Raw genomic sequence first — 26,135 nt, 5'->3', positions numbered from 1 at the left:
GAAAAAATGTTTTAGACATACTCTGCTTGGCTCCAGGGACAGAACTAGGAATGTGTAGAAGGTGCAAAGAGATAAATTTTAGCTTGTATTCAGAAAAAGAATTTCTAAAAAATTAGAGCTATCTATAAGTATAATGGAAAGCTAAATGATATCTTGTTGGGTTATACTGGGGGCAAGGAAGGGGCTTCTTGTCTAGGTACTGGTTGAATTGGCCTATTTCTGAGACATTTCCAAATCTGTTAACTGTATTATCACAATGATGAAAGCATTGTGAATACCTTCAAGGTACAATTTATAACATTAGCTAAATAATAATCTTTTAGGAAGCAAAGACTATACTTATCAACTGTTTTAGTCCTATTAAAAAAAAACAACTTCCAGTTAAAATTACATATCATATATATTAAAAATAATCACAACCAAACACTACTCTGAGGTAGCCCTTGATGACCACCCTGTCGATTTAGTGTCTTGACCATGCCAATAATTTCCTCTGACAAATCATAAATTTCTACCAAAGATTTATCTGAATTTTCCTAGAATCAATATTATGGTACTAGAAAGCCTCTATGCTTCTAGATTACTTCATAATATGAATATTAAAAAAACCTCAAACTTTCAAGTTTGAAGAGGATCTCTCTTAATTTACACATTCAATAATTTATTGAGCATGGCAGTATGAAAGATATGCAAATGAATAAATATATGGTCTTTTATTGTCAGAAGTTTACAATGAAGTATATAAAATGCAAAAAGAAATTATGATATGTACAAGAGTTTGATATGTATAACAAATTATAATTAGAATTAAGATGAGTGGTATGGAAATTCTACTTGAGGAAGTGGAGGGTTATAGAGGAGTAAACTTCAAGGAAGAGATAATATTTAACCTGGCCTAGAAAAGATAGAATTTTTAAAACAGTACACAAGACAAGAACCAATCGATGGGAATAGCATGAACAAACCCAAAGAGATGATAGTAAACTAATCAAAATAAATGAAATATTTGAATTATACTTGTTTGATTAACAAATCTTCCCTTTTTCTCCATAGCCCTTCCCCCTCCCATTAAAATTAAATTTGAGCCATGTCTCAAAAGTTCTCATTCTGTCCTGTAGTAGAGCTTATCTGTAACTTATACTGAGTATAATAGGAATAATGGGGGGAGGAAGAGATAAACTATTGACAATTATATAGTTGCTTTAAGATTTGCAAAACATTTCTACTATGACATTTGTTTTCAAAATGATCCAAGAAAGTGGTTACTGCAAGTAACTATTTGACAGATAAAAAAACTGAGGTTAAGGCAGCTTAAATGATTCAACCATGGTCACAGCTAATAAGCTATCCGAGGTAGAAGAGAGACTCTGAAGCTTCTCCTTGGGTCCAGTTTGAACATAAGATACCACCTCTTCAAACCAAATGGGTTTACAATGAGTCATTTGAATTGTTGAATCTAGGTATATCTATTTTTTATGGTAGACATAAAAATCTAAACGGAATATGCGGTGCAAATTTTAGAATTGATAGTTTTTATGACTTTCAGATTTATTTCTTAAGAACCAATTTAGACAAGTATTGATTTAACTTTTTTGATGATCTATTTCTAAGTTACAATTTTTTCTCTTCAAGGAATGTTAAATGACAAATTTTGTGCCTCACTGATTTTTTTTTCCCTTTAAAGAAAATGCTACTGTGACTTTTTCCCATTTTTATATAGACAGCAGATGGGATACTTTTATCTTAAATCATAACATGACATAGGAGGGAGAATGGTAGATTTGGAGTCATGGGATTGGAGTTCAAATATTGTAACATCTGTATAATGAAAAGATGAATTTGCAATCTAAGTCTGTGCGTATTGCCAATATGATCAATTTAAGAGTTTAGGAAAAGAGGAATTCTTAGAACCTATAATGTGGATATTTCTCTAAAATCATTCATAAAGTAATTGCATCTATTCATATATAGAGATGATCTATAATTAAATTTAAATACTGTCAGGGATTACAATAGGCAATTGGCTATTCTCCAGGAAAACCCAGACCCAACAGTTTAATTCGAAGTTTAATGTGAAGCTATAATATTTCCAGCAAGTTATGAAGCTGTTTCACTGTATTAAATAGGACTGTAGGTAAACTACATAAATTAAATGTCATTTCCCTTGATTTTCCATATGATATCCATGAATAAATTACAATCTTAGGTAAAAAATATATATAATTGACAACTGATTTACAATAGTTTATCATATTTTTACTAAACATAGTTATCTTAAAGGGAACAGAATTTGCCTTATGCTATATCTACATAGTAAAATCATTTGCTAAAACTTATATTTTAATTCACTTTATCTTTATTTCAGGTTGATATGAGAAACTCATTCATAAATTTTGCAGCAATTTAAATTTCATGCAGGATGAAGGCAGGGGAGCTTTCTGGCACACATAGCATAGTCTGACATTTGCTGTCCAAAGCAATTCACTGTAATTCACTTAGAAAAACAATTTCCTTCCCTTTTTCAGTTATAATTGGTACCATAAAAACCAAGATTCCAATTAATTAGAGATTTTGCCTACATTCTACTGCTAGAATTTAACATCTGGATCTTTTGTCTCTTCTAAAATCTATATACTTTGTCTCTAATATTGATGGCAAATGGCTATTATCCAGGAAAACCCAGACCCCAACAGTTTAATTTGAAGAGGACCTATAATATTTCCAGCAAGTTATGAAGCTGTTCCACTGTATTAAACAGGACTGTATGTAAACTACATAAATTAAATGTCATTTCCCTTGATTTTCTATATGATATCCATGAATAACACACTCATATCAAATTGACTTAACAGGGAGGAACTATTTTGTCATCTTATTTAACTAATTTTAGGCACTACTTTTAGGAGCACTAATTTATCTGATATTCATGAGAACATTTCAGATTGAATAGTAAGACTCAATTTCAAGAGAATCATTGTTTTATGATGTCACTTTTTATTTCTTTTAAATGATCAAACTTGAAAACCTAAAAACACCTCTTGACTTATATGTTTCCATTTCTAAGGAAAACATATATTCAACTCAATAAAAAGTTGCTATCCAAAGATCTCAAATCACTTACTCTTGAAACTTTTGAGTCAGCAAGATATTTTGCTTACATTTTTGATTGAGTATTTGTAAAATTTATTCCTTTATTTATTATTAGTAAAGCTTATTTCTCTTCAAAGTCCCTAAGATTTAAAAGAACAAATAAAATATCCCAGCTTCATATATCTGTATAAGCAGAGAGGAAAAAACTTATTATTTATTATATCTGTTAAGTTCTTTGCTTTCCTATTCCCCTCAGTAGTTTCTAGGACCTTAAGTCTTTTATTATTTCCTATCATCTATTTTCCACAAATTTTATACTCTGTTTCTCTCAAAACAAATTGAGTTTGAGGGTTACAAATTCATAACTCTCCAAAATCCTCTAGCTTTTGAAAATAACAAAAATATTTTGAATCTCCCCTGTTTGGGTTAATTTTTAGATTTAAATTATTCCAGTATTTTATTCACCAACATTCTTTAAAATAGTATGCAAAATAGCTCTTTGAAGCATTGAAGCATGTCTCTTTTACTGAGTAATTGATGGTTTTTTTTAAAGCCCTTTTTAAATCTGTGTGATTGTTATTTTTGTAGGGTTGTACAAAGTAAAATTTCAAAATTACAAAAGTTCCATAAGTTCACACATCTTATTTGAAAAAATGGAAACTGGTTCTTCTATACAATCTCAAGAAGCAGTATATTGTTTATTCTGTAAGTTTCAGAGTTTCTGTGAAATTCAAAAAGATAATAACTAACACTTGTTTTGCCTTCTCCTTCTCTCCCTTACCCCATGGTGAGAAAAGTCCAATTTTAGATAAAACAAAGAATAGTAAAAAAAAATCTTGTTTTGGAGAAAAATGTTATGTTTTTGAGAGTCACAGATGTATTCACAGAACATGAACTACTCAATAGATATACCAAATGATTTCAATATCATATAGGGCAGAAATTTTGTATCATAGACCTCACCTTTGGCAGTCTGGTAGAATCTACGGATCCCTTTTCAGAGTAATATTCTTTAATTGAACATAATAATAAAAACAGTAAAAGACATAGGATTCAAAGGAAATCAGTTATACTGAAATAATTTATTAAAACTTTTTTGAAGTTCCCAAGACTCCCAAGTAAATACCCCTAAAGATTTGTTTCTGTGAAGGAAAAATAAAGGAATTCAAACTCTAAAACTGGCAAAGACCACATTATCAATACATCATCAGAATGTTCCATTCATTTTGAGTGTCTTCAACAAATATGATTAATAATATCAGAAGAAAATGGAGAATTCACTGCTTAAAAATTCATTTTTTGAATGTAAATTAACTTTCATGTCACAAACCCTTGGTAGTGACCAAATGAAACATTGCATTTATTTAAATTCAATCCATTTATTAAGCACCTATTACAAATGAACCAATGGAGATACAAATTTGATGTCCCCCTCTCCAGATGATGTCCTATTTTAATTTCTATGATCCAGAAAAAAAGGATGAACAATTATCAATCCCTGGTAACAATAATAATGATAACATTTTTTACAATATTATGCAATGTCCTTATTTGTTCCCAGACAATCTTGTGAACGAATGAAGGTACAGACTAACTTATACAAGGTCGCATAGGCAGCCAGTGGGACCCAGACCTTATCCCTGTTCTTTTCACTACTTAAGGAAATCAAGGAAGTTACCATTTAAAAGGGTAAAGAAATATATATATATATATATATATAAAAAAATGAATGGGAAAAGAACACTGAGAAATGTCACAAGAAAAGTTATATCTAGAATGTTTTAGGCTTATCACTTTTGAGTACCATTGGTATATTAAAATGCTTTTATTTTGCTTCTGTTAATATCTTGACAATTTTACAACATTACTTGGAGTACTCTCCCAATTATAATAAAGTAGTTTAAAAGCTACTTTTATAGAAATTTCATAAATCCTGAAAATAACTTCATTTAGGACACACACATTTATACAAACATACAGGCATGCACATATATTTTAAAATCAGAATCTTTGGCATAATCAGACTGAGTCACAGGTTTCTTCATATGAAGCACAAAGTACTACCCAGCTAAAGAGTGATTAATATACACATATAAATACACATCAACTAAAAGGGTATTACTATACTTTTACTAGTATTAATTTGAGAAGAGTGCTTTGTAAAGCCTTCACAGAGGCAGCTTGATGTGGTAGAAAGAGCATTGGACTTGGGAGACTTGGTTCATATTCTGAATCTGACAATAGCTGCATCCCAAGTCCAGTTACATGATCTTTGCATCATGATTTATGGTTGAAAGGGGCTTAGAGGTGACCTAGTTCAATATCCTTATTTTGTGGATAAGAAAGCTGAGGCCAATAGAGATTAAATGACTTGGCGGCTAATTGTATGAGGCAAGAGTCAAAGCCAAGTCTTCCTCATTCCTAGCACAGGGCAAATCATGACACCCAATCTGTTTACTCAGAAGTCAAATACCTCAAAGGATTTCAGCACTGGTAATTTGTGTTAAAATGTCGATATTATAAATGTAGTTTGTGACAACATTTTGGGCAAGTTTTATTGCTTTCTTACATAAATACATTTTTTTAAAATAGGAAAAAAAAATCTAAGTATTCAGTGAATGTTGGGAAAACACTGGTAAAACCTCCAACAGGTTAGATGGATGCCCAGGGGCAAATTTTATTGGAGGATAGGAACAAGAATCACAAAACACTGTCACAGGGATGGGCTGTGAAACATATTGTTAGGGGTGATTTCAATTGATGGAATGACATCTGTGTGAACTTGAAAAAGAGCTAAATTTCTACACTTAATGTACATGATTTGCATTAGTAGCATGTACTCTGTAGAATTCTAAATTAAATATGTAATTAACATCTGTGGTGGTTTGGTTGTTTTTCAGTTGTGTCCAATTCTTTGTGTTGATTTTTCTTGTCAAAGATACTGTAATGGTTTGCCATTTTCTTCTCCAGATCATTTTATACATAAGGAACTGGGACAAACAGGGGTAAGTAATTTGCCCAGGGTCACACAGCTAATAAAGAGTCTGAGGCTGGATTTGAACTCATGCCCTCTTTACTCTATTCACTATGTAAGCTAGTTGCTCATAAATAAGTATACAATAGATTTTTAAGATATCTCTTTTTTTTCTTTGTTATTAAACATGAAAAACCAGGGATAGTTTGAAATAATTACAATGATAACTATTTACACTTACGTAGCATTTCAAGGCTGCCAAAGTCCTGTGTACATTCCTTCACAGGCTCCTCACCTCTAGATCCGATAAGCATTTCTAAACTAGATAGTTAGAGCCATGCAATAAAACACTGACACATAGGCTTAGAGGTAGACACCAAAGGTAGATGAGCATCCCATTGCCAGTTGTCTTGATTTTCGTCTTGTCACAAGATTTAAATAACTCTGGAAGGAAAAATAAGGCTGACAACTATATAGTTGTCTACCTCATTCAAATCCAATTCACAAACAAGTCAAGACTTTACCCTTAAGATGTCACTGGCTCTTTTGGAAAACAAAAGACAAGCAATGACATATATGCTGCCCTATTATGATCTTTGTTTATTTCTGCTGCTTTTATCTTATTTCTGTGGGACTTGGTAACCTCTAATTCAAACACACTAAAGGGAGAATTTAGGATTGGATCTAAAGCCCTTGGCGGCTGCTTCTGTTTTATGTCTCCTTCATTCTGCAAAGATGGGCAACTAGCAGCCAGTGATCCTGAGTTTCTAAGCTAGTCTATAACTTTTTGAGTTTGAGAATTCCTTATTAGGTTCCAAGCTCTGAGTTACCTAGGGCATTAGACATTAAGTGACCAGTCCAGGCTACAAAGAAAGTACCTGAACTTAGGTCTTCCTAACTTCTACATCACATATCTCTAGCCACCTCTCATATATAATCCTAAAATTAACATAAGTGATCAATACCTACATAAAACTACTTTTAAAAAAGTAGTTAGAATTAATAATTTAACATGGTTAAAATTTAAGAAACATGTGGCTATAGCAGCAGAAAATAAGACTGTTGGGGTTAATAATCAAAAGCTCAACCATGCAATTGCTAGCAAAGTAAAGAGAAATTCCCACTACCAAAATCAGTGGGGGGGAAAAGTTTCATTTAACCTAAAAACTCAAAGAAACTATTTGATATACAATAAATAATCAGATACTATAAGTTGGTTTATATTGATCATCTTAATTTTAATTAAATTAAAAATTTCCCAAAATTGAGTGATTTATGCAAGGTAAATAATTTGACATAATGTTGTAATTTTTAAATGGACCTTAAGAAAGATAAACATGTTATGGGAAGTTACTAGTAATTTTAACATGAGTAAAATAAGTAATAATTTGAAGAAAAATACCACAGACTTGAACACTAATCCCCTCCCTCAATCATATACAAAAGCTAAATCAAAAATATTTTCCAAATCCCAAATAGGTCTTCCCTGCCCCCACTGACTCAGTGTTAACATCAATAGAACAGTCATGATTAGTTTATTTGTCTTAGTCATTGATTTAAAAGTCACAGTAAAGCTTTTTTAACCACAATGAAATCATCCAAATTACTATATCATTTTAGGTTTTGAAACCTAAAAGATTTTTGCCCTGATCAGCAAAGCAAAGTAAAAATGATTGATAACACTTATTCCTTACTGACAGTCACAACTATGAAATTGCAATGTTCATTCATCCATAATGCAATTTAATGAGAGGATAAATGACATTCCTAAGAGATGTTGAATAATATCAGTATTAAATAGAAAACATAAGGTTACTCATGTTAAAAACATTTAAATGTATGCATTTTCTTTTTTTGTTTAGAAGTTATAGAAAAAAATACCTCATTTTAATACATGGATTAACATATAAAAGTTGAGTAACATAGACTTAACAAATTTTTTCAAAACTTTTTTTTTCAAAGTTTGGCTAGGATAAAAAGGAGTGATAGTGTAGAATATTGAATATAATGCCAGAAATTAAGAAAATAAGAAATAAGATAATAAAAGAAATAAAATAAAAATTCAAATTTAGAAAGAAGAATCACTGCAGCATCCTTATGATTGCCCATCAAGAATAGGCTGAAGAGAAACTAATCATGTTTTCTTTAACATGTGTATTTTTTACTTGAAAAGATTTTAACTGAGTGTAAAAGTAAAGCTCCTCCCCAAGTACTGGTGCCAATTTCATAGAAAATTCATTTAAAAAAAAAAAGAAACAAAAAAACCCTCAAACATTTATATCTATTATGAATCTGACCCTCCTCCCTCTTTAAAGGGGAACAAAAGTAAAAGACACAAAATAACTGTTTTTTTTCTTAAGAATTATATAAATGTAATAAACAAAATGACTTTTCCAGAGAACTGGAAAATAACAGGACACAAACTAGAACCACACCTCACACCTTATACCAAGATAAGGTCAAAAGAGGTGCCATGGGTTAAACATAAGCAAATTAGAAGACAATGGAATAGTCTGTCAAAACTGGGAAGGGGGGAAATTCATGATCAAACAAGAGATAAAGAATGTTACAAAATGCAAAATAGTTAATTTTGATTATATTAAATTAAAAAATTTCATATAACAACAAAAAAAAAACTGAGATTAAGCAGAAAACAAAAAAGCTGGGAAACAATCTGTACCACCTTGAAACTCTCAGTTTACTCAAAAAAAGAAAAGTAATAAAAGTTGGGGAGGATTCAGGAAAAATGTAGTACTGGTGGAATTGTGAAATGATTCAATTATTCTGGAGAGCAATTGTTCTAAAGAGCAATCAAACTCTGTATAATTTTTGACCCAACAATAACACTATTAGCTATTTATCAGCAATACCGTGACTAGGTCTGAATCCCAAAGAGTTCATAAAAAAAGAATAAATAACATAAATGAGCAAAAATATTTATAGAAGCACTTTTGTGGTGGCAAAATATTGGAAACTGAGGGCACATACATCAATTAGGGAATGGCTAAGCAGTCTGTAGTATATGAATGTAGTGTGAAATTATTTTGCAATAAGAAATGACAAAAAAGAGTAAAGAAAAAAAGAGAAAAATTTGGAACTCAAATCTTCAGAAGATTTTTATGAATGCTAAATTTTCTTGATAATTTAAGTATTAATTTAGCTGAAAAGGTGGAAGCAGATATAGGATGACAGCAGGAATGAGGTTTTGGAGGGTTTATAAGAAAGAAGAGACATGGGCATGTCTGCAGATAGCAGAGAGAAAGCCAATAAATAGAGATTGAAGATTAGGGAGTGGGGATGATAGAGATCTATCTAATCTGACAAAGAAGGGAGATGGGATGGAATCAAAGATGCATGTAAAAGGACATGCTTTAGCAAGAGAAAATTGGAGGAACTTTCATAGAAGACCTCTAAATTGATGTCAGATGAGGAAGGTTGCCACAAATGGTCTTACTTTTTTCAATAATGTATAAGAACAAAGTCTTTAACCAAGTTGAGGAAAGTATACTTGTGAATTTGAAGAGGGATAAAAATATTTGGAATGGCTATTGTGGTAGTAGAAAGAAAAATGATTTGGAATATGAATTGCCTAGTAGTCATCACCCACCTGAGATTATATACCTTTAACTTGTAGTAAGCTATTGAAAGGATTAGTGTCCAGCTCAAGAGGAGTAATAATCTTTTTCTTTCCTTCCCTGACTTCTAGAGTATTGTGTAAATTTTCAGGTGTCATGTTTGAAGAAGAAAAATAAAATGGAGAGTACCAAAAAGACAGACAAATGATATATGTCTTCAACCTTGTGATATACGGGAATCAATGGAAGAAACTAGAAACATAATAGATAAGTAAATATTAAGTTTTCACCTATTTCAGGGATTCTTAAGCTGGAATGTGTAAACCTATTAAATTGAAAACTATTGTTCAATATTCATTACATTTGTAACCCTATCTACTTGATGTATTTAAAAACGTGATTCTGAGAAGGGCCTTCAACCAGATTACTAAAGAGGTCAATGATGCAAAAAAAGGTTAACTACCCTTGATCTATTTAAGGAACTGTCCAGGATTTTTTCCCTGTTTAATCCTCAGAAGGCAAAATCAGGATCAGTGAGTGGAATCTGAAAAGTAAGAAATTTAGATTTGAAGTAAAAAGTTCCTATTAGTGGTATCTAAAAATAAAATGGTCTGCCTCCTGAAGATAATGGATTCCTACTCACTGACAATTTTCAAAATCTGGATGACCTTTTTTTTTTTTTTAAGGATATAGGCTACTTGAGAGTTGAAACTCTTCTATGTATTATTTTGTACCCTGCAAATGCCTAGCATATTGCCTGGCAGATAAAAGTACTTCATAAATGTTTGGTGATTGAGTAGATGGCTTCAGAGGTGCCTTTCCATTCAGATTTTGTGATTTTTTTTGATACTAGTGTTAATTTCATCTTGCATCTCTTCTCATTTGGCAAGAATATTAAGTATTTACTTGTAAATGGAATTTTAGGTTCAATGTTGTAATAGATTTTCATAATCTCTTGGGAACCTCTTGGGAAATAGTGATAACCTTTATCAGAGGCTGTTCTTATCCATGTTGCATTATTTAGCTCTAGTAATAATCTATATAGGTCACTTTACCATTTTTAACATTGTGCACTAAATATCTTCTCATTTTCTTCTAATCTTGTATGGATATTTATTCTAACAAGTTAATAATTTGACGATAAACTGTAAATATTGATACAGATGTTACTTCATCAGTTTAGAAACCTCTCTATGTAGAAATTCCCACCATTCACGCAGAATGACAGTGTCTACAACACTGTTTTAGACAGCTGTCCCAAAGACACTGAAACATAAATTATTTAAGAGTCACTTAATCTGTAGTGCATCTGAAGCACAATTGGAATCAAATTTTCTTGACTCCAAAACTGATTCACTATCCACAAAATTTTCCATCTTAATCTCTGTGTGAATTATCATACTAAAACTGATCTATTAATTCAATAATCTATATATTTTTCCTGAGAAAATTGATTGGGTCACAATTCATCTTTATCCATCTGGTACGAATGATATTACTCCATTTCTTTGAAGTTCCTTATGTTGCAGATTTACTCATACTCATCATAACTCTTACAGACCACTCTGCAGTATTCATTTTTAATACTTCAAGAGAAGTCTAACAGCCAATAGCAATAATCCCAAGAAAATAGTGATATTAAATAGATGTTTCTAGAAGAAATGATTTGTAATGTCTTGAAGATAATTTAAACTATTTTCCTATTTCTGTTGAATTTTAGAGCTGTCTTATAATTCATTTTTATTCATATTTTTCATATTAGTATATTAGTGTACAAGCATTGTTCATTATCAGATTGCATTACAAATTTGACAAATGAATAATCTTCATCTGTCTTGTTGTTTTCAGTATGGACAGCTAATTCAAATTCTTGAGTGATTAGATATATTAAAGTGGGGGGGGGTATTAAATTCCAGGGATGATTCAACATACTTTCATAAAGTTAAAACTTAACTCTTTCTTGAGATCTACACCAAATATCCTGTATCACAGTGGCAAACAAATGTGATGAACATATATCTCCTTCTCACCTGATCTTCACAAAAGATTTATTAAATAAAATTTCAGTGTTACATCCTTCAAGGAATTTTTGTATTCTCTACATTTCATTATCATTTGTATGATAGCAATGATTTGGTCCATTGTAGAATTTTTCATATAAAAGTCTATCCATATTCTACTAATATAGTTGCCAAAAATACCTTTGATATAAGAGAAAAAGAATCAGGAAAAATTGTTATGGATGAGAATAGATGTCTATAATTGTTGATGCTTCTTTGATTACTTTACTGTGATAATTAAGCCCACAAGTTTCACCCTCTGTATCCTTTCCATATACATTCAATTTTCGTGTCTTTCCTTCCTTTAGAAGCTATATAAATCAGCTCTTTAATGCTAACCTCACAATGATGCTGTCTGTATCATTAATCTTTTCTTTGGATATTTGGAAATTTGTAATTTGTATACAAACTGGAATTTGTAATTCATTTGGTTTTCTTCAGTTTTAGGTCATTCCTAAAAGCTCATTTGAGCTGCAATATTAAAGCCCAACAGTGAAAGATCTATTGTTGCTGATGGTAGAAAAAGTATGAAAATCATTGCAAATCTCTTTTCACTTTTCTTATGTTTGTTGTCCTATTTCTATTTTCTTCCTTAAATGCCCTAGGAATGACTTGGCAGAGTTAGGTCAAATATCAAGCTTCATCAAACTAGTTTTACTTTTCATTGCTTCATTATGAAATAACATCCCTTATAAACTCATATCACTCTTCTCTATAAGATTTTTCAATCTACTTATAATCTAAACCAGTGCTGTCTTTGAGTGTCTCTTTCTGCTTATTCAAGTCAAATATTTGCTGATTAAGGGAGTTTCTATTTTTTGGTTAGTTGGTCTCCTTGTTATAATAACTGATTTATATCTGCTTTATCTGTTATACCTGTCTTTTTTCCCTATGTATTACAATTATATCTTTTCTATAATCAACTGCCTTGTTTGAATATGTCAAGAATGAGTTGTTTCAATTGTATGCTGGATTTTTAAATACTGTTCATTCTTTCTTCTTAATATAAATGTTTACTTTCATAAATGAATGGATTTAATGATGTTGCTATATAAATAAACAGAAGATTCAACCTCCTAGTGACTCATATTAATAATGAATCAAAGGTATATAACACATACATACTTCTCTGATCATATACAGCCACATATTCACATACACACATATATGCACATATGCATGTTTATACATATGCACATGCAGAGAAAGGGAAAGAATTTGTGCATGTTTGTATATATCTTGTTAAGGCTACAGATATACATGTTAAAATTATGCAAATTGCATGCATATTAACACATATATACATATACATAAAACAATGAACTAGACCAAATGGTTATTAGGATACCAAGCTAGACCACATTTGGAAAACTATACAATGATTTTAATAATCCCTAAAAGTTTTCTGTCACTATAGTATATTTTTCCATCTTTTAAAACAGCAATATTTTCCAATATTCTTCCCAAGGATAACATCTATGATGGTGAAATATGTTTGCCTGTTTTATTGCTTATCTTTTTGATATAAGCACAGAAAATTGGTGATCTTTTTGATTCAGGTAATCTTGTATGGTTTTAATACATGTAATAGAAATACCCTGTTGAAAGAAAGCCCCTAGAATTTTATTCTTCTCTACTGAGTCAAATGTTGGATTTTTTTGGAATCAGTAAACATATTAACAAAGTAGAATATTGTACTATCTATACTTTTGAGTCAACTACATAATTTTTAAAATGTGGTTAATTGTATAGAAAAGTCTGTGAAAAGCTGACTGTTCCCTAATGAGCAAAGAAAGCATGTAGACTGATGTCATCTATTGTCTTTTATATATATATTTTAAATTAATGGTATCATCTGTGACACTTCCAATCATTATGAATTTCTCCCTCACTACTACAGGTGAAATAAGGGACAATGGAGAAAAGCAAAGTGGGATTTAGGTAAACTATAGCAAATTATCAGTGACTACTTGTATAAATAGAAAAACAAAACAAAACAGTTATATCATGAATGACTGAAAGTATCAGAGCTTGACTGTATAATTCTCCGTATTATTCTACTTGGTGCCAAATCATGGAACACTAATTTTGACCAAAGAGTCAATAAATCAAACAGAACAGAAAGACTGACAAAACTTATAAAGACAATTAAACATTACCAATGACTGACCTAGAAAAAAGTCATAAAAGACATAATTAAAGACATGAATTGATGGAAAGGGAGATATATTCTCTATGTACTTATGTGATGGCTAATAGATAGTCTAAATGTTAAGACTCAAATGATGTCCTACAATATATTAAGAAGATTTTTCTTTGAAAACTGTACAGAAAGACATGGACAAGAATTTTTTTTAATTAAATTTTATTTTCATGAAGATATATCTACCTTCTTTTCTCACTTCTTCCTTCTCAACTCACCTTTTCCCATCAAAAAAGAGAAACAAAACCATAACTTACAAAGGTTATATATAACAAATAATACAGATTTCTGTATTAGCCATGTCTTAAAAAGGAGATGAGGTAGTGGTTGTCTGATTTTGTATCCCAAAGAATAGTATTATAGAAAAGTGAGTGTGCAATGATCTTTAAGGGCAAAGGAAATAAATTTACTACTGGAATCATGGATCCACTTAAGTGTTAATGCAGTCAAGGATGAAATAATATACATCAATATAATACAATAATTAGGATTTCTCTAACATGCAAACAGCACACATATGACTTAGCTAACAATAAAGAATAGGCTGTGATCAAGATATACAAAAGTGTCTACCAAATTAGTGTGTATAAATGCATGAGAGTGGGCAAAACACCTGTCTCTGGCGAATGTACATAAAACTCACATGGATGAAATTACAGATCTTGAATCATCAAAACATTATCTCCATATTATGAGACAGGCATATTTAAACGTCCTCGATATAGCTGTCAGTATTAATATCAAAATATTTTATCTCAAAATAGAATTGATATTTCCTAATAGATTTTTTTTTTTGCCTTGGGTTAACTCATATACAGGAAGTAACTTCACTTCTAGAGAGTAATGCTACTCACTAAGAATAATTTCAACTATGTAATAGCAAACAGTGGACAATACCTGAAAGATTTAGACATCTTAAGGTTCTTGAATCATTAGTGATAAGATGGGAAAGTCTTCTATTTCTGATTCTGAGATGTGTAATTAAATGGAAATAATAGGAAGATTTAATTCTGTTGCCATTTTCCCTAGGGAAACCATTAGAGTAGATGATAGAGAGTTGAGATCTAGACAAAGATCATTTTCCAAGAGAGTCCTATCTAGTACTTAATGTGGTCTAATATGGGGTCCCTGGTCTCAATCTGGTCTCTATGCCTAACTCTAAAAACCAGAATCAGAAGTGATAATGAGTGTCTTTCAATTATGTCGTGCATCCTTTCATAACACTTTCTAACTATTTCTGATACATATGACAAAGGCTATAACAGAAGATAACATAACACAATATGTACAAGGACTACTGCAATAAAATAACTAGGTAATAATTACATGTTCTTGCAGATCTCTTGAAACCTGGCAAGATAAAAGGGCAGCTACCATGTATTTTATCAAAACATTAATTTAATAATACAAATAATTATATCATTATGCTATTACTAAATTATAATGTATAAATCACAATATTTCACCTTACAAATTGATTGCTAATTCAGCCTCAAGAATGACCAAATGCTTTATAGGCTTGTTTCATTCATACATACAGTAATTATTTCATTTACCACTCACCACTCTAGGTGAAACACTTGTGAAAGGGACTCTCAGTATAGTATACAAAGAATCACAAAATTTTAAAGCTAGAAGAGACCTTGGACCCTTTCATTTTACAAGTGAATATACAGTATTGGAAACGTGAAACAATTTAACCAAAGAGGGTAAGTGGTAGCAGAATCAGGACTATAATGTCCCTGGACTCCTTTCATGGCACCATGAAACATGTCTTGTCAATATCCTTCTCTAACTTCACCTTTCAATATTCTTCTACATGATAAACCTATCCCTTCAAAACATATATACAGTATATATATGAATACAGTACATATACAGTAAAATATGCTTTGGCTTATACCATATCTGAATGCTTTTTCTCTAGCTATTCAAATTTCTTATTCCTTCCTAAAATTCCCAGCTCCAAATTACCTAATTAACTACATGATAGTTTATAATGAAGCTCTTTCACTTGCTGTCAAGTTCATTGTTACCACTAATAGGTCCTCCATTCAATGACTTGATTAGCATTGAACAAGATAGGATTTTCTTCCTTTTAGCACCACCTCTAGCCAATTATTAGCTTTGTGTACACACACACACACATACACACACACACACACACACACACACACACACACACACGCCTATGCTTGTGCTTATTTTCTCTCTCAAGGAAAATGGAGTGGGATAAGGTGACCATATCAAGTCAAATTATCCTCTAAAATTTTTTCTACTTTATTGAGTTAGTACAGCTAGAATTTATCAGAAGACAGCAGGCTCCGGTGGAAAACAGCAAAGAAAATGAATTATCCAGAGGAATAAGGAAGAAATTTAGTACAATTCCTTGCTACACAATTATCATTGGGATTTCTTTCCACTTCCACAACACCTCCTCCCCCTAATAAATTTAATTTCTAATAAAGTAACTTGTCATATTCAAACTGAAATGGCAGGAAAAATTCTTAAAGGTTAACAGCATAACTACTCCACAATTTCCAAAAGTAACTTAAGAATATAAAATAGGGTTAAGTGAGTTTATTTTTATTTTGAAAAATCTCTATTGCCCATTATCATAAAAGAGAACATAGCCTTTATTTTCAAAGAAGCAATATATAAATTTAGATTTCAATAGACATACTTACCATATGTTAATGTTCCATAAGTCAAGAACCACATATTTTTAATGAAAATTTCATTTCTAAAGATCTCAAATTTTCTCCAACTCCTGAAAGAAAAAGCTCATACCACTAATCATCAAGAAAAGAAAGGCTTGTTCTACTGCGGTTTTCAGAGCAAAGAACAAGCTATGAAGTGCTATAAAACTACTATTCAAATTCAAAAAACAAACCATTTACTTAAGGCATTAGATATTTTGCACTCTATTTGAGGTGATTTTTAAGTGTGCTCATTAACCTACCTGATGAGTGATTTCATTTTGAGGCACAGGGAGGGATCTTTCTTCATACACAGGAGGTGGTTTATGTGTGGGTGGAAGATCAATCCTGCATTAAAAAGAATAAACAATATGACTGCCACATCGGATGAAAACAAAGGGAAAGTGGGGGAAGGAGTCCCTATAATTCTAAACACGATTTCCATGATACTGTTTCAATTGTCTCAGATATTTAATTCAGCACTCATTGTCATTTATCCTTCAAAGCTGAGAAAATAAGCTGAATTAGAGCTTTGACAAAACCAAATCAACCCACATATTGCTGTTAATATCAAAGGTGCAAGCACATAACTACACATATCCCAAAGTTTATTTTTATTTTTTTAAAATTATATTACAACTTTTTCTTAATGACATTTAGATATCATTAACATTACTTTTCAGGTTTATTAAATGGATGAATGAAGAAAATCCTCAATATTTACTTTTATAAAAAGTTATCCATATGTGCAGAAAACTCAAAATATCTTGTCATCCAAACATCAAGGTTCTCAATGCCATGGATAATTGGAAATTCTGCTTTCCAAAGAAACAAATAAAAATGTTTCCTTTTAAAATAGGGGGAAACAGATAATCTAATAAATATAAATATTTATCTCTTAATTGTGCAAACTTTATGAAATGGATCAACATTCGGACGTTTTGATTTTTAAACACCTAATTATGAAAACTAAAAGACAAAATTTCTGAAGACCACCAGTAAGTCTAAATATGTATAATTAATAAATTAAGTGTAAATCTTGTTAAAATAGTAATTATGTTGAATTTTATAAAAACATAAATATGAAATATGGGATGGGACAATAACTGCAGAATCATTAAAGTAAAAATTTAAAAGCAAAGAATGATAAATTCATCAAATATCATATGTAAAAATTTGTAGATTGTTTTGTTTCTACATGTAATATTTGATAATTACAAATAGAGCTCTCCATGTATAAACAAGAAACAAATGGTCAAATAAAGAACTTCTTTAGACTTCATGAGACCTTAACAAGATACCAATGTGACCTTATTATAAGGTAAACTGAAGATTAGATATGAACATTCTAGTCACGCACTACTATATTAGAAAAGCATTTAAGGACTAATCATTATTTGCTACTGACCAAATGACTTAAAATTTAAGGACTTTGGTCTTATGAAGGCTGTAAGTACATTATAAGGACTAGCTTGATTTGATAAGGTATTTTATAGTCTCTTTATCAGATAATTCTCCCTAGTCCTTCTTCCAATTCTCCCCCCACTCCAAATACCTACTGATAGGTAGAGAAGAGAACAGAATCTAAGGACAGGAAGACATTAAAGATTATCTCATCTCTCTTAATTTATAGATAAGCCAGTAAATATTAAATGACTTGAAGGCCACACAGCTAAAGTAGTAAAGCTAAGATATGGACCTGACTCCATATTTCAGTAATTTTAAAAAAATATATTATTCAGCTAAAGCCAATTATGCTAAAGTATCAATTTATATTACTCTTCAAAAATATATATATGCATATACATATATTTCTACTCTATTCCATAATTTAATTGCATGCCACATAAAAAAATAAATTCTCCTGAAAAAAAATGCTAATAAAACATTTTCAATAATTCCCACTGGGTTACTATATGAATTGTTACACAAAACTGAGGATAAAGATGTTTGTGACAAAGTCATACATTTTAGAAGACACGTTTTAAAAAGTCTAACAAAACATACATACACACACACACACATACTCTAGTATGTAGATGTCAGGAAAGAGAAACAGGCAGAGAGAGTCAGAAAGGGAGGAGAGAACATATCTTCTGTGGCATAAAGAAACTCAATTTACTTTAGGTTAAAATGTCTATATAGCATTCATCTTAATTAGCCCCATGAAACGTTATTTTTTCCTTAAAGTTTAGGCTGAAATGTCCTCTCATGAAAATGTCTTTATCTGTCAAAATAAACTTAATTTTACTGTCTTCCCTCAAATGTTTAAGAATTGTATTTACAACAAAAATTAAAGCTCCTAAATGCTGAGTATTTACAATCAAAACATGTCTCTCCACCTTCCACCTCCCACCCCCCCACCAAAATACCTACACTTTGTCAAGATAGGATGGCCTCTTTTTCCGAGGAGTCAGCAACACAGTAACAAAGATAGTAATGATAAAAAGCGCAAGGACAGCTCCAATGACTGCTCCAGCTACTGCTATGGAAGAGGTCTGCTTAAATGGAACATCTGGAATGCAACACAGATTAGGCTTTTTGAGGCAACTAATGAATGAAACATAAATAATGAATGCATACTTTATGCCTGTAAGATGCAGAAAATATTTTTTAATTAAAATATTAAAAAATCTTGAATTTGACTCACGTTTTGTGGCTACAGATATTAGCATTTAATCAATTTTCTTATGATTTCTATTCAAAATCATATAGGATTCCATTCCATTTGCACGTCCTTTCCCTGCTTTTCTCAAACAAAGCCTTCAGTTCAGTATTCACAAATAACTATGGCAAAAAATTTTGGGGGTCTAAGAGAAAAGAATGAGACCAGAGAAAAGATATGTATAGCAAGAGTCCAACTGAGAAGTGATTAGATTCTGAATTAAAAACAGTAGTCATTTGGAGAGATGAGAATGGATATGAGATGTTGTGAAGGCAATCAATGATACTTTGGAAGCTGATTAGATATTACAAAATCAATATGGAAAGTCAAAGACAACTCCTTAGTTGTCAACATAATTAACTACAAGGATGGTTGAAAGAAACAGAGAGGTTAGGAAGAATATAAGGCTCTGAGTGCTGGGAGGGGGGAGAAAAGAAGTCATCTGCCTGCTAGGTTGAAGTAGAGGTACTTGGAGATATCTAATGGGCAGCTGGCAATATAGAATTAGAGATCAAAAAGGACTAGATATAGAAGTCTGACGAGATTACCAGGAGAGAAGAGAGACCAAAAGAGCCTTAGAAGGGAGCTTCACTAGTCCAAGACAGAACAAGGAAGGTCATGTAACAACAGAAAATGAAGGAAGAAGAGTGAGACTGACAGAAAAGTGTCATGGAAAATCAGAAAAGCAAGCCAGAAGGAATGGTGGTCAGCAAAATCAAATGTTGCAAAAATGTCAAGAAAGATTAAGGATTGCTCAAGAACTGCCTGAGGGCTGGTTAGAAATCAATAAATTGTGGGTAATGTTGGAGTACAATAGTAGAGCTGGAAATCAAATTACAATAGACCAAGGGCAGCTAGTTGGTGTAACAATAGAGCATCAGCTTGAATTCAGGAGGAACTGAGTTCAAATCTGATTTCAGACATTTAATGCTTGCTGTGTGACTCTGAGCAAATCACAACCCCAATTGCCTCAGGAAAAAAAAAATTATAATAGGCTTAATAGTGACAAGAGATGAAGGAGAAGCAATGGGCATCCATAGCATTGTTTAAGACTTTAGTTAGAAAAGGAAAGATACAGGCTTAAAAAGCTTGAGAGGGTAGACAGGAAATCAAGTCATGGTTTTGCGTATAAGTGAAAACTATCTGCCACTAATTTTTTTATTACTACTTAATGATCCCATGAGATTTTAGCATTTTTCTAAAAATCAAGGAAAGTGTCAATTGGTTAAATAAAGGGAGCCTGTTAATAGTTTAGCCATAAATATTTACTAAGCTGATAGTACATGCCAGGCAGTGTTAAATGCTTGCAATACACAAGAGACAGTTCCTTTCCCTCAGGGAGCTCAATCTAAGAGGGAAGACAAGATCTAACAACAAGCATATAAAGGACAAAAAGGCATTTAAAGAGGAAAGGCATCAGGATTAAAAGAGGTTGAGAAAATACAGTAAAATCCTATAGAAAATGGGATTTTAACTTGGGACTTAAATGGAAGACATAAAGAAGATATGAGGAAGAAGAGCATTACAGTCATGGAAAATAAGAGAGCCAAGAAACAAGAGAGCCTTTTTTTTTTTTTTTTTTTTTTTTTTTTTTTTTTTGTGGATCTTCAAGGAGGAAGACTAGTACCATGGGACAGAAGATTATGTGGCAGGGAATAAACTAATAAGACTAGAAAGGTGGTGGTGGGGTTTAGCTATGAAGAGCTTTGAAGGCCAAATAAGAATTTATATTTAATCCTGGAGGCGACAGGTAGTCACAAGAGTTAATTAAGGAGAGAGATATGGTTGGCTCTGTTTGGCATCTGGATGGAGGACATTTTGGAGTGGAGAGAGATTTAAAACAGCAGACTATTCTAACAGTCCAAACATGAGGTAATGAAGACCTGCTCCAGAATGTTAATATGATAGAAGGGGGCATATTTTTGAGATATGTTGCAAAAAGGAAATCAAGAGACTTGGCACCAGATTGGATATGAAGGAGAGACAGAGTGATGAGCTGAACTTAGATTGTGAGCTTGACCAAATGAGAGGACTTGGTGTTCTCTTCCACAATAGCAAATTTAAGGGAGGCGGTGGGAGCATTTTGGGGAAAAGATGATTTCTTTTTGGACAAGCTGTTTAAGATAACTCTCCAGTTCAGGATTTCTGAAAGATGGTCTAGAGGTTGGCTGAGATGATAAGGCAGCATTGGCACACAAAGGGTAATAAAATCCATAGCAGCTCACAGAACACTGAGTATAAAGGGAGAAGATCCAGAACAGAATCTTGTGGGACATCCATAGTAAGAAGGTATGATCTGTAAGAGGATCTAGGAAAGGACATATGAGGAGTGGTCAGCTAAATAGGAAAACCCAGAAGAGGGTGATGTCTTACAGAGACTAACCAATAATGTCAAAGACTGCAGAGAGGTCAAGGACTATGAGCACTAAGAGGAAACCATTCGATTTGGAAATTAAGAAATCCTTAGTAACTTCGAAGAGAGCAATTTCAGTGGAATAATGGGGTGGACTGATTGCTACAGGACTTAGAAGATGAAATCAAAGGCTTAAGAATTTTTGGCCTTATAGAAAAGTTACCCCTTCATTGGAAAGTAAAGGAGTCTACTACATTTTAGTCTTCTACCTTGCCCTACTCAGCTTCTTTACCTGTCCAGGGTCTTTCCTCTCTCCCCCTTTACACTGTTGCTATCTATGCCTCTAATTCATTTCCCAGTTTTCTTTTTTTAGTTCTTTTTTTAACATGGATTTGAAGGACAAAAAGAAAAATCAGTTTCTAGAAAATACAAAAATGAAACCCTTAAATCTTCAAATTTTATGCTAATATTTAGGATTGGTTTTTTTAAAAATTAAATTTTTCATAAAAATTCACCATTTGGCCTTTTTTTCCTTCAAAGCTTTCTAATAGTTTCTTCCAACTCTCTCCCATCCATCTCCCAATAATGAAGGTATAATTTCTATTATCCTTAAAATAAGTCAAAATATATTTTCCTGTAAATAGGATAGTACAGTGAAGTCTCTGAATATCACCTATTAAAGCATACCGATAGTTCTAATGTAACCCAGCATACATCCAAGACAACAAACCTGTGCTGTATAGGATTCACATGACAGAAGACTTAACTCTTGATTGGCTGATGGAATGAACAAGAGTTCGTCACAGAGACCTCAAAAGACATAAATAGAGAGAAGAGTTCCAGGGTGGGAGTTGAGAAACTTTTCAATGGCAGCCTGGAGGTCCCAGAGGCACATTTATGTATGAAAAATGATCATGTTCCTTGAAAACCAGGACTTACAATTTTAGAACCTGATGGTAAACCTCTATTGAGTATTTCACTTGAGCTGAGATTTTATCTTGCTTCTGTCAAGAGAACTCATTTATGTATCTTTTGGTGTATTCTATTGTATAGAACTACAATTTCTATTTACTGTTTGTGTAGATAAAAAGGATTACTTGGTAATTCACTATTGTGATGGTCTTTTGTGTTACTGGTATTTAGTGGGAAGGGGTGAAGCAAGTAATTATAAATTAAGGTCTACTCAGGGAAGGTAGGTACTTTTGATCTTTCAACTCCTGAACATTGTAAATTTAGACATTTAACAGGTGGCAAATAGATATAATTTTACATTCTGATATGTCTCTCTGGAAGTACAATCTTCCAGCCTTTAGCAGTCTAGGACCTTCCTCTGCTTCAGCAGACCCTTCTACTAAACACAAAAGATGAAATGCAGTCTTCTGAGACAGAATGGATCTTAGATCATATCAAACCACATGTGTGACCCACAACTAGGATAGTGTACACAGTTATCTTACATGTTAAGTTTATCTGCAACAATATATTCACAATAATGATTCTTGATTGCTTCTTTTCCAAGATTGTATTTTTTTAAAGTTTGCAATTTTAGTCCTGATTCTGAAACATATTTTATTTTTGAAGCATTGCTATTTTTTTTTTCTGAAAGGTTATGCTTAATGATTTCAACATGAAGAATCCGGGAGTCCTACAATCCCAGGCTATCAACCTCGGTTGATAGCACTTACAATTCAACATTTAATTGGAGATTAAGTTAATCTACATGTCCACAACTTCAATTTTAAGATGGTGATATTAGTAGCAGGTTTTATTTAATTTCTGACTTCTAGAATTTTATTAAAATTTTCAATGCATTTCAAAAAAAGGGCAAATTTTGAACCCCACTTTTAAACCTTTCTTTTCCTTCATACTCTCAAATATTTTGCTTGATTATCTTAGAAGACTTCCCAGACTTCCCATTCCAGAAATCATATCTTGTTCTGCATTTTTCCCCTTACAGTTAAATAATTTTTTTTTGGAGACAAGGATAATTTCCTCCCTAGCTGTATCTAGAAATTATTTCCTAGGGAATTATTTCAAGGCAGCTTTGGTTATTTAAAATACACACACACACACAAATTTCCTTAAATTCATTATTTTGCTTCTTACCATCAAATACCTAAAAGACCATAGTAAATAACAAATAGCAAGTAAACCCATATCTATATCCAAGTCAAACAACAAACAGAAACTGGAGTTCTACAGATTTAGACACATGGAAGAATGGATTAGTGTAAACAAGCTCTTCAGCTCAAATTGAAGTAAGATCTCAGCTCAGATAAAGAGGAAATGATTTCACCTAGGGGAAGATCACTGCCACAAGTTTCTAGAATTACAAGTAGTAAATGACAAAGAACATGATGGGACCAGCTCACATAAATGTAACATCAAAGGCTCCAAGTCACCATTCAAAACTCTGTCTCTCAACTGCCCTCCTGGAGTTCCATTTTCCATATAAATCTCGATGTCTCTGCAACAAACTGAAATATAATCATTATAAAGGTAGATAGTAACATCCTCATCATTCTCTCAGCCAAACAAGAGTTAAGGCTCCCTTTCTTAAAATGTCACTCAGTCCACAGTTATCTCTCAGCAGCTAAACCACTAAGCTTTTGGCAGAAATGGTATTACACTAATGTATCCATCTGTAACTAACTAAACCAATGAACTAAGGAGAATTGGGGCAGCTAGATGGCACAATGGAGTAGTGGTCCTGCAGTCAGGAGGACCTGAGTTCAAATCCAACTTCAGACACTTAATACTTCCTAGCTGCATGAGCCTGGGCAGTCACTTAGCCCAACTGCCTCAGGGAAAAAACAAAATTAAGACAGTAATTATTTTGAAATAAGAATTTTCTGAACATTTAAGTATGAAAATATTATATGAAATACTTATGGTAAAAAGATAAACCCAACACTACAGAGAAACAATATTACTGAGCAGAAGAAAAAAGTACAATTGACTATAATTAAAACGATGTACACACTATACTGGCAACAATATTATTTTTATAATATTCCTGTTTTCAGCTTAAGTAATATGATTCTGAATAAAATAATTTTCATGTCTTTAAAAAATAAAATCAATGTATTTTCCATATATCATTTAAAATCAAAGCTTAGGTTTCAAATGAAAGCATTTAGTCCCAATTTTAGAACTGAAACATATGAATATTTTTAGTTAAGATTTAATGGTACCATTACAAATATAAAATGCTGATACTTCTTTCATTTCATATGAAATTGAGAATAGAGATCTTTTCTGTCCTCATATTTAGCAATCAAGTTCTACCCCTTACTCACACCAAAATGTATCTGTAACCTATATTTTTCTCATCATTTTCTTGACTAACATCTTAGCATATATTAATCCTTTACAAATAAATTACAAAAATATAGGTGGATTTTTTGCCTTATTGCCTCCCAGTTGCCTAACTCAATTCCTAAAATAATCTCCTTTAAAAAAACAAAATAACAACTCCTTTTTGTCCAAAATTCTGCAACAGTTTTCCAATACTTAATACATACAAACTCCTTATAAGACCAATCTTCTAGATACTCAAACTTTCTTGTCTTATTAGTCTTTCCTAAAATATGCCTCTTTTGGGATTAGGCTAATCTCTAAACCAGTGGTTCTCAAAGCATGGTCTAGAGAATCCTGGGGATCTCTGAAACCCTTTTAGAAGGTCTACAAATTCAAAAATAGTTTTTATTTCCAATATGGTACATGTCTATAACTATAATCCAGATAAACAAAAACTCTTTGGAGAGATCCTCAATAATTTTTAATAGGATAAAGATACTGAAAACAAAGTTTGAGAATCACTGCTCTAAACCATGTATGTTTAATCCCGCCTTAGCTTTTGTTTGTGTACAGGCAGTATAAATATTGAGATCTAAGTTTTCCATTAATTTCTTTCCTTAATGAAAAAAAAATCCTTTTATTTTAAATCATTTTGGTAAATAAATTTAGAATACTATGTTTAATCTGTGACTGAGAGCTAAAAAAGATCTGAGAAGATATTTACCAACTTTTTCATTTCACAAATCTGAAAACTAGCCTTGAAAGATTTGGCAACTTACTCTACACACACACACACACACACACACACACACACACACACACACACACACACACAGTTACTAAGCAAGCATCAAAGCCAGGATATGCACTCAGATCCTCTGACTCCAGGATCCAGTGTTCTTTGAACTTCATTATATTGAACATGTGAGCTATAAACAATATTATACACATTACTCTCCTGATACTTCCTCAAGTGTTTGCATCTAGAACCTCTGGACTAGGCTTTAAGGTTAAGTGGCACCATCCTTGTATCTTTTATACTCTCCCCGATTTCATACACTCCCCGAAAACATAGTGTAGAAACAGTAGATGTTAAAAGGAAGATCATACAAAATCAAAGGGATGAACAACCACCAGTTTTCAAAACTCTTGAATGCATGCATTAAATTCAATTGGTGATGTGATTTCTTGGATGTTTTCAACAAATATAATAGGA

At 32.0% G+C, this 26,135-nt stretch overlaps 1 protein-coding gene across 1 annotated transcript in view; it reads right to left on the bottom strand.

The window, feature by feature from the left end:
- The window catches only part of NECTIN3 (nectin cell adhesion molecule 3), a gene marked incomplete at its 5' end in the record, with an annotated part of 174,030 nt that overhangs the window by 91,231 nt on the left and 56,664 nt on the right, over positions 1 to 26,135 (bottom strand). The window contains 2 exons of the mRNA XM_031961279.1: positions 16,865 to 16,949; positions 18,978 to 19,116. Coding sequence (XP_031817139.1) covers positions 16,865 to 16,949; positions 18,978 to 19,116 — 224 coding nt within the window. The remainder of the gene's footprint in view (positions 1 to 16,864; positions 16,950 to 18,977; positions 19,117 to 26,135) is intronic.

The sequence above is a fragment of the Sarcophilus harrisii genome, chromosome 3 (genome assembly GCF_902635505.1).
Source record: "Sarcophilus harrisii chromosome 3, mSarHar1.11, whole genome shotgun sequence".
NCBI classification, from domain to species: domain Eukaryota; kingdom Metazoa; phylum Chordata; class Mammalia; order Dasyuromorphia; family Dasyuridae; genus Sarcophilus; species Sarcophilus harrisii.
The sequence above is the reverse complement of the archived record's forward strand: the minus strand, read 5'-3'. Positions and strand labels throughout refer to the sequence as shown.